The following is a 10,614-nucleotide window of genomic DNA, read 5'->3' on the forward strand; positions in this document are numbered from 1 at the left end:
TCTACAAGTTGGTAGTATATTTATAATAAATTCACTCTTACCAATCATGTGGGAGGATTATATTAAAGAGTAGTTACACTACGACTCATGTTCAATTTTTCATTATATTGAACTAAAATTTGATCAATTGATGTTGTATTTTTTAGAAAGGCTTTCTAGTTGCATATTAGTTTTGTTATGAACTGTGACTTGCTCATTTGATAAGATTGTATAAGAATTGAGAAAATTTTGATGGTTTTCACAACTTGTGAGATTTTTATGTCTAAAAAAAAAAATACTCGTACAACTTAAGAAATTCAAATTACATGTCTAAACAAAACTTTAACTTCAAATCATCATAATTTCAAATCATGTTCAAACGGCTTCTTAGATGTAGAAAGAAAACCATCTTGCGATGGTCGTCTCTGGCGTCGTACATGACCCCATGAGAAGTTTTTGATAATCATATCTTAAGTTAACTAAATAAATAGAGATTCACGTTAAATTGTTGGTTCCTCCGACTCCGTGTTGCCATCTATATATTTATTCCACCGACATTTTTCTGAAATGAAATTATTTCACATACATATCTTTTTATATAGTTAATTAATCTGACTTTTGAATGTCAGCTTAGTATAGTGTGTATAGAAGTCTTCATTTTTAATTATTAGAGCTTTAGACAGCAATCATTTTTGGCGTTTAATTGAGTTTCTTGCTCCCCCACAAAAATGCTCCTAACTTTTTTAGGACTTTCAAATCTTTTTTGAAAAAACTCTAATCCTACTACTTAGTTTTCGGAATTCATGATAATTGAAAGGCTGAGTTTAAGATTTTTCAGGAATACTCTACATTGCAAAAAACTTCGTTAACATACACTAATTTCAAAAACTCAAATACTAACTATTTCTTGCAAAAACTCAAACATATGCCAAATAAGCCACTTGGTATCCATGCAACCATCAAATATTTCAAAGTTCTGACAGGCACTTGTCATGTGATAGGGCCTAAGTTTTCACGTTTTGTTGTTGGCCTTTATCTATAGGAAACTTGCATGAGGACAATGGTCCATTGTTCTCCAGTGCCATAACAGGATATCATGTTCCATTGGTGTTTCTGCTAAAATCCACTTTGTCTGGACGGGAATCAAAACAAGCAATAAATACATGGATACCCAGAAACAGATATGGCCAAAATGTGAAGCCAAACAAGGTAGATGTACTCGTAGACGGTTTACATTCTCACTTTTCAACAGTGGCGCTTGATGATGCTCATCATATGTATGCAAAGAGTCTCAGCTTATTCCCACACCAAAAGTTTTATTTGAACATTGAGCCAATCATTCCAACTGATAAACACCAACATAAGCATTAACTCGGTAAACTGATTGTTACAAGGGTCGCCAAGCCAGACAGACACATAACGTTGTATTGTAACAATTTATACAACATCCGAAATCAAGTTTTGTCATACAATTACAACAGTAGAGCTAGGTACGAATGTAAAATTGTAACAATATATACATTACAACAGTAGAACTGTTAATTGGCAACTTACAGCATGAGCTATGCATTGTTTTCAGCTTCTTGAATGTCTTCATCGTCACCCTCATTTTCTCCTTCAAGCCATTGTTCCAATTCATCAACTTCATCATAGTCATGCATATAGAGATCATCAGAATTATCCCATTGGCCAGTCGTCCCCAGCTCCTCCCCATGAAAAGCTACATGCAGAAATGGTCTATTCCGGGAAAAAGCATCCAGCACATCCCTGCTGACACTACTTGATACTCCTAAACATCTCAATCTCGGGAAATAAGGTCTCTTTAACCATTGGAAGGAAAGCTGAGAAATACCTCCACAATTATAGAGATCCAACAGCCGTAAACTGCTCCCATACCATCCTTCTTCATCAACCTTCATTGATGCTAACACCATAATTGAAGTGTCACTTATCAGCGGACATTGACGCATTCTAAGCTCAAATAGCGGAATACGTCTTTTTGCAAGCAAAAGTATACCAGCATCAGATAGGTTCGGAATGTTTGACAAGTCCAATTCTCTCAATTCACAATTAGAAGATTCATCGAAGAGAAAGGAAATGCCATTGTCTGTTAGTCTCTTGCACCCTCGTATAGACAATGATACGAGCGAACTCATTGCCCCTTTTGATAAATGGGACAATCCCATATCACTAACATCAGAACCATCAATCAGTAAAGCCTTCAGTTTTGAAAGATTGCTAATGGTTCTAAGGGATTCATCCCCAATATTCCTAGAGTCCCTCAAGTCAAGCACACTAAGATTTCCGTTGGAAACCAATCGTGCCACACCATGGTTCGTCAAAAGATTACACCATCTTAAACTTACATGTGTCAAAGTAAGTGAAGTTGCAGCAATGTCATGAAATACAAGATCAGTCAAGTGGGGCCCATGATAGATCCTCAGCTTGTAAATTTTAGCACATGAATGCAAAATTGTTCTAAAACCTGTGTCTGTAACCTGACAGAAACCACCGAGACAAATACTTTCCATGTCTGAGCATCTATCAGCCATAAGAAGAATACCAAGATCATTAACTCGCTTGAAGTAAGCTGGAAAAACCTCTTGACTTCTCACCAGCGACAGATGTTTCAATCTCCCATGCAGATTAATTTGTTGCATACCTGCATTGGTAAGATCAAACGCCAATCTTGGTTCCATAATTGGCGAGTCTCGAAGGTCCAAATGTGTCAAACAGTTGAGATTTTTAATTATTGTGCTGACCATGGTGTCAGTAATATAATCCACTGAAAGACATAACTTCTGTATTCCTGGTAATATGGATGGCTGAATATTCTCCATTGACTGATAAGGTGCCACAGGCGGGCTAAGCAATTCTGTCACCATTACCGAAGAAATATAACCCATTTCAAGAGATGACAGTGTTGCAGGGGCTACAGCCCAAACACGAGCAAAATTGTGCCGCAAAAACATTGAGACATCAAACATCAGGATCAGTGTCTACAAAGCAAAAGACATGTTTAGCACAAACTGTATCATTAAAACCTAATTGTTGTTGGGGTTGGGGTTTGTAGGTTTTTGGGGGTGGGAGGGTGGGTGGGTGGGGTTTTTCATTTATTATTTGAACTTATAAATTGGCAGAAAACTATTTAGAAACAGAAAGAATGTATTCCCCACTGCCACTCGAATCTCTATGAATAAGCCAATGGTCAAACTGCATCTGATGCCATATAAACCCAAAACAGAACACAACCTGTGATTAATAACAGGGAAATGGATCCGAAACAAAACAGTCGTAATGGAAGAAAGGAGCGAAGCAGATCACAAGAGACTTAGCTGCTTGCTCACTGATGAATCAACGGAAGGGGAGATCACAAGCTTAAGTACAACATAGAGATTTCGACGGTGATGGTAGGTTGGAGTTCCAAAGGGCGAGGGACGGGATCATTGATAAAGGATTGCCAACGAAATGGATATGGTGTTGTTCTGCAGTTTCGGAGAAAATTGAGGTTAAACAGATTCATGAAGGAATCTCATTATACCAAAAGGTAAGCCCGAGTTTCTCAAATCAGCGGAAATCTTGGAAAAGAACCTAGGGGTTATTTACAATTGAATCACTTTTACGCATATGTTATCTCAAAATTTTAGCAAAACTATCAATCACAAAGCTGCCAATAAGTTTACCATTTTGTCTGTTTATGGAGGAACAGAAAACTAAAAAATCCCTAATACTCGTCAACCTAACACTACGTAAACTCGCCAGTTTCTGCCTCTCTCTCATGGTTTTGGCAAGTGTGGGAGTTAAGACGCAAAAACTAAAACAAAATAAGTGCACTAAATTTGTGTGCCTTAGCGGATCAAAGCTGGTGTTCGAGCCAGCTTGCGCGCACCTCGCTAGATTGGAAGAAATCACCTAGATTTTTGCCTCCGCTGGGATTTGAACCTGAAACCTCAAGATTCTCAACATACTTCGTTGACACTAGGCCACACCTTTGGGTGCAAAAATTTGGTGATGAGAGAAGAAGAGTGGAACAACAAAATAACTCCTAACTAACAATACAACGACCTAGTTACCTTTCCAATAATTGTAGGGGAGCTAGCTAGCTAGATCTATAATTGTTAACTCCTTTTGTTAATGACACTCTATTTCTTTTTTGTCCAATCTTTTAATGACAAAACCAAGCATACAAATATCCAACTCTGGCAGGTTTGGATGTTAAATAAGGTATTGAACATTGTTGAGAATAATATCAAACTATGTTAACAGATGTAACATGCTACAAAACTTGTCTATCAAGTATGGCTATAGGAACTTCTTCATATGCCAACCTTCCATCAACCTCCACTATTTAGTATGGAATCACGTGTGAAGGGTTGTGCACGTACTGTGAGAGAAGAGGAAGCAAACATGCAAAGACGAAAGTTGATAAAGATGGGGTTACATATGGTCTGCAGTTCTGGATCTTACTCCACCATCTTGGAAATGGGGATAAGAGACTGCTAGACATTCAATATTTAAGAACTCCTTAATTTTGACATTTCTATTCTATGGCGCTTCATGTGCAAATGTTCAGGCAATGTGAACCACCATCTCCTACATTGACACGTAGAAACAGTTTACGGTGTGAGAATTTGAGATGGTTCGAGCTACAATGGATGACGTCAGGCACAGGGGATGTTAAGTATCCTACAATGATGGAAGAATTGGTTGTTTGTCTCCTTATCTGGTCTTGCACAATCCTCGCGTCATGAGCTAGCTTTTGGTTTGAGTTAGAATCAATTCATTTTCTTCACACTCCCTTTCTTTTTCAAGTTCCGCACTCAATTAAACATCGTCATATAAATGAAGAGAGTAGTACATATATTCATAAACAGAAGGTATAGATGACTGACATTGTCACGTGATAATTTATTTGTTTAATTTGATATGCTATTTTCTCTAAATTACAAGCCTACATATTGTCATCTAAACAAATTTGGAAATAAGCCAATAACTTCATTCGTAAAAATCACTAGACCCATCTATTTAATTTGTTAAAAAAATTATGATTTACTCCCTCTATCTCTCAAGGAAAGTTAGGCATAAAGTTTGAAATGCTTCTGTCTTTCTTAAAACCTGAAGAAAGAAAGAAAGAAAGAAAAAGCAAAAGAAATCTCAAAATTCCAACGGTGAAATGCTGGAATGATTGTGCACCTCTTAACCTTCTTATATCTAGCCAATTATTATTATGATTTTATACTAGGTATGTGCTGCATTGGTTACTCTTAGCCCAAACCATCGTGGGGCGAGAGAACTAAATCAGAGAAACTCATCCAGAATCCAACCTGGCATAAAGGCTATGATAGGAACCGTGAAAAGGAAAGAACTCTAGAAAAACAGAATATTTACCCTAGGACAGTTACCCCCCATCTAGGTTAAAGTTACAGTAGTACCACCTTAAATGCTATGATTGAGTTAAATTTTTATCATTTTTTTGATACGTTGTTCAAACGATATCTTAGCTAATGTTTCTCAATTTAAAAGAATGCTGATAAGCCCAAACTATTTATATTTTGAAGTAATTGCTTAGCCTATTTATTATCCTACTAACTTATATCTTTATTATGCCACACTTTCAAGAAGCCTTACTTCCAGCTGAGTGCATCCGCCAAATAAGACTTCTAGATCAGATACGTCAATTGATCTGCCTCTGTTCTCCGCCAAAGAGCTCAAATAAAGAAACCTGAAGAGCAAAATTAAAGATAACAAACAAGCTGATGCCAAACTGAACAAAACACCAAATGAGTTTTCTATTTTTCTTTCTTTTTTCTCTTTTCTTTTTCTCATGATTATACAAGCTCAAACTAGACTCTATTTCATTCCACAATAAAGAGAAACAAAGAAAAACTCATACGTGGACTTAGAAGGAGAACAAACAAGAAAAGCTTTGAGAGAGAGATAACCTGAGGTCTTTACAGTACTGGCCGGCCTGAGACAGAAGCCTTCCGCTGAAATCAGCGCAGTTATGGAGGCAAAGCTCTTGTAAAGTTGGCTGAAGAAGATAATCAAGGCATGAATCATCAAGTCGCATGCAATCTACCTTCAAGCTACGAAGGTAAGGATTGGGAGGTAGCAACGGCCTTAGAAATTCAGCAGACGGAGCAATATCCTGATAAGAACACACTGACTTAAGCGTACGGGAATTGATGCTAAGTCATGTAGAAGAACATTAGAAATAGACATACGAGGAGATGGAAATTGGGAATGAAGCAAAGCATGTGAGAGGCGCATGAATTAAAGGCCTTGCAAGTGCATGCCAGGGAACGGATGGAAGCTATGTCGAGCTTCGTCATCACAGTGGCCAGTAGTGCTGAGGGAAGAAGGTCCAGGCGCATCTGCTGGTGTGCACCAGAATCTGAAGACTTAGACATTTTTTTCCTCTTTGCCAGACCAGACTCCGAGATGGGAGCAAAATTGAGTTGACGGGCAGATGAGATGTAAGGTGTGGGTCGAAACTGGAATATGTTGGTTGCTCCAATCACTTTGTTGTTGGCAATGGAGAGAGGAGGACGTCACATACACTTTCTCGGCACAAGCAAAGCAACATTGGTTGTGTTTCTCTTCTGCTTTTTCATTTGTCAGACAAAGTTATTAGGAAATGCATTGAATCTACAAAGAAATAGTTATATATATATAGTATAACCTCCATTAATGTGAAGCTCCTATCCATTTTCAAAGGAACCAATAGTCCAATTCTTCTCTAGATTTTGCAAAGCTTTTTTTTTTTTTTTTTTTTTCAGTTAGGATATCAAACTTGCAGAACGTTTATAAACCTAAAAAAGGAAAACTTTGGTGATAGGAAATTTACAATTAAAGAAATTTCAGCACAAGTAAAATTGAATGTAAGTGAACAAAAGAGGAAAAGGGTAATGGGGTGAAAGAGTCGATATATCTCTCCATTCTTGGTGGACACACAAAAAAAATCACAGTTGAAAAGGGTAATGGGGTGAAAGAGTCGATATAATCTCGGCATGTAAGTTGATTTCAGACAAGAAGCTCATAAAATAATGACAAATTTGCATACCCATTATTACATTCTATTAAAAAGAGCAGCCCGGTGCACTAAGCTCCCGCTATGCGCGGGATCCGGAAAAGAACCGGAACATAAGGATTTATTGTACGCAACCTTACCTTGCATTTCTGCAAGAGGCTGTTTCTTTCAGACAAGAAGCTCATAAAATAATGACAAATTTGCATACCCATTATTACATTCTATTAATTACTCCTATTTTGTAACAAGGCTGGTTTTTTCTTTCCTTGGTAAAAATTGTTATCAAACTAAAGTTATTACTGATACTTCCCCAAAAGCCTTGCTGCTCTCAACCCCTTTTCAGAAAAGTTCAGTAATTTCCAACAAAATCCATTGATCCCTAAATTATCCAATTTACCATCACAAGCTAAAAACGCATAGGATTTACAATCTGGTGGGAGTAGAAAAAAAAAAAAACGAAAGACACAGAAAAAGAAAAAGAAATTACCAGATAAAGATGTCGTCGGAGAAGAGAGAGAAAGCAAATTCCCCGTCCGAATAGCGTGTTGGGGCGCGGAGTTCGAGGTGTCACTGCTGAATGGAAATGGATGGCTTCTCAACTTGCAAAAATTGACTTTTTAGCCACCTTACCTTAAAATTTTCTACTTATTCTACAACTTAGATTATCTTATAAACTGTTTGTACATATTATCCGTTTTGACGCACCTCACGGCTTTAAAACGCGTCTACAGGTTGGCTTTCCATGGGTGGCCCATGCAGGTCCCTACCTGCTAGACGCGTTTTAAAGTCGTGAGGTGCGCCAAAGCGGACAATATCTACAAGCTGTTTATAACAGATTCTTCTATCTCAATTATAATAGTAGTACACTATACTTATTTATTAAATACAAATTGCTGACGTGCCAAGAAAGGTATTTTTCACCTTCTATATGTGCTACATTTCGTTAAATTTTTTTTTTCCGAATATTAGAAAGAAAAAAAAAATCATAAATGATGAATCCTTAATGATTCAGAGTTTTATGTGTCAAACAACTTACTGTATTATAGTATTGGTTATGAACTTTTTGTTATGTTGCGGTAAGCCTGTTATCCGGGCCGGTTATAACCGATTAATCGGTAATCAAAACCGATAAAACCGGCATCAGAACCGGTCCCGGTATACCGGTTTAGCGGTTGCGAAAACCGTAGTATACCGGGCCGGTTACAGTTTATTTTTCTTGAACCGGTTAACCGGTAAATTTTCAAAAAAAAAAAATTAATTGCTAGGCGAATATAGACGTTATTGAGCCGTTGGCCTACGGTCCAAATTGATAAAATGGCCGTTGGCAACGGCCAAAAATCACATTTTTGGCCCCCCTCCACCCCCCAACTCCCCAAATTTTTATTTTTAACACTTTAAACCCTTTCCACTCCTATATAAATCCCTCTCCATTTTATTTTCATCCACACCAATTTTCTCTTCTCAAATCTCAAATTCTCTCAATTATTAGCTACTGTAAAAGTACAAGTTCTCTAAAATTTTCAATTATTAGCTATTTTATATTTTGCAATTATACAAAAACAAAGTGTTGGTGGAGTTGGTGGATTTGCAAGTCTAGCCGCCTTCAATTCAACATTTGTTTTGGCGAAATTTATTTCGGCAATTTGGTATCATCGTTCCAACTCTATTTATAATTTATTTTCTTGCAATTTCTTTTCTTGCGATTTATTTACTTGTGATTTAATTATGTCTAAGAGAGTTAGAAGAGGCGGTAGTAGTAGGGGGAGGAGAAATATGAAGGAAACATTTGTGCCAGAAACGGAAGTGTATATGATAGGTCAAGTTGACATTACTCAAAATAATCCAATTTTAGATCATGAAGCATTAGAACACCGATATGGCCCAACCTATAATGAAGTTGTTGATGATGATGACATTGATGACGAAACACGATCACCGGAAAATTCGATAGGAGATACACAACAAGCACAACAATCACAAACACAACAAAAATTGACAAAAATTCGTACGCCAGCCTCTAAAGTTTGGAATTTTATGACTAGAGATAGGGAGAAAGAAATAGTCACATGTGATTTATGTAAAAAAATATTTCAATTCAAGTGTAGGAACAATAAGGATGTGGGAACGGGTTCACTAAGGACTCATTTATTGACTATACATAAGGACATTTGGGTAGAGGGAACGGGATCCGTAGGGGGTACTCAACGAACAATAGACCCACATACTGGAAAAACTTTTAGTTACAATAAAAAGAAAGACCGGGTAGAGATAGCTAAAATGGTAGGTTATGATTGTTTACCATTTTCCTTTCCTTCGGGGCCGGGTTTTGTTACTTATATTCAACGTAGTTATAATTCGATGTTTGAGGGTATTCCTACAAGTACTTGTAGAGCGGATATTATTGATTTATATAAAAAATATAAATTTTATTTGAGTCGTGCACTTAATTCTTTAAATTGTAATGTTTCCCTTACTGCCGATATTGGTCTTAGTCTTAATAAGTTAGAATTTTTTGCTATTAGATGTCATTGGATAGATGATAATTGGGTCATGCAAAAAAGAATTATAGCTTATTTATATGATGAAGGGAAGGGTCGTCATGACGATAAATTTTTAGCGGAGGGAATGACAACTATTATGAACTTTTTTCAAATTTACAAAAAAACACCTTGTATTGCTTTAGATAATGCTACTAACAACACAAGCGCGGTTGGCCTTATAAAAAGGGAATTAAGACCTCCACTAGCGGATATTTTTCATGTAAGATGTAGTTGTCACATTTTAAACTTGATTGTTAAAGATGGTCTTTCCTTATTTGATGATCCTATTCAAAAGATTAGAGATGCGGTTGCTTTTCTTTTTTGTAATTCAACTAAGGCTAAAATGAGATATTTTAAAAATCAATGTGAGAGTCTTGGTCTTAGACCTTGGAAAATTCAAGTTGAAGTTGATACTAGGTGGAACTACACTTACATTATGTTGTAACAAGCATATGAATATAGGATTGCCATACAAAATACTCAAAACAATCACAATAAAGAGGTTTCGCAGTGGTTATTTGATAGCGATTGGGAAGATGTTTTGGAATGTAAAGAACTTTTAGAACATTTTTATAATACTACTCTTGCTTTTTCTAAATAATTTTATCCTGCGGTTACCGGAATTTTAGCATACTTGACCGAAATAGCTAGAGTTTTATTTGAGTATAAGGCAAAATCGGGTTATCAAGGGGTTGTTCATTCTATGAGGGAAAAATTTAAGAAGTATTATTTTCGCATACCAACTTTATTCATATTGGGTTCTATTTTAAATCCTTGTCTTAAAAATTCTTATACTTCAATTGGTTAGACAAATTTATGAATATTTAGAAATTACCACCGAGGAACCATCACAATTTGAGGCTGAGAGAGCCATAGAAATTGAGCTTAAAAAAGTTTTTGAATATTATTCTAAGTTGGAAGAAAGTGTTAGTCCCGTTGCTCCACCACCTGGTACTTCTACTTCTCAAAATAAAGGAAAAGGCATGTCGAGTTTAGGTGTTTTTTCGAAGAATGTCTTCTTCTACTACTCAAACTACTGCAAACTTTGATGAACTTTACTTTTAT

General features: G+C 36.5%; 1 protein-coding gene across 2 annotated transcripts; it reads right to left on the reverse strand.

Moving 5' to 3' along the window:
• Window positions 1–1,306: 1,306 nt before the first annotated feature.
• On the reverse strand, window positions 1,307–7,654 carry LOC132599361 (F-box/LRR-repeat protein 10). 2 transcript variants are annotated; one of them, XM_060312697.1, is made up of 5 exons: window positions 7,497–7,654; window positions 6,204–6,581; window positions 5,922–6,127; window positions 5,608–5,701; window positions 1,307–2,978 (listed from the first exon to the last, which is right to left on the reverse strand). In XM_060312697.1, the coding sequence occupies exons 2-5, from the start codon at window positions 6,387–6,389 to the stop codon at window positions 1,542–1,544; spliced, it is 1,923 nt and encodes a 640-aa protein (XP_060168680.1). In that variant the 5' UTR covers window positions 6,390–6,581; window positions 7,497–7,654; the 3' UTR covers window positions 1,307–1,541. The 2 variants fall into 2 exon arrangements, with proteins under 2 accessions (XP_060168680.1, XP_060168681.1); XM_060312698.1 differs by lacking the exons at window positions 5,608–5,701; window positions 6,204–6,581; window positions 7,497–7,654 and having other exon boundaries at window positions 5,922–6,062.
• Between the last annotated feature and the right edge of the window lie 2,960 nt (window positions 7,655–10,614).

The sequence above is a fragment of the Lycium barbarum genome, chromosome 6 (genome assembly GCF_019175385.1).
Source record: "Lycium barbarum isolate Lr01 chromosome 6, ASM1917538v2, whole genome shotgun sequence".
In the NCBI taxonomy this organism is placed as follows: Eukaryota; Viridiplantae; Streptophyta; class Magnoliopsida; order Solanales; family Solanaceae; genus Lycium; species Lycium barbarum.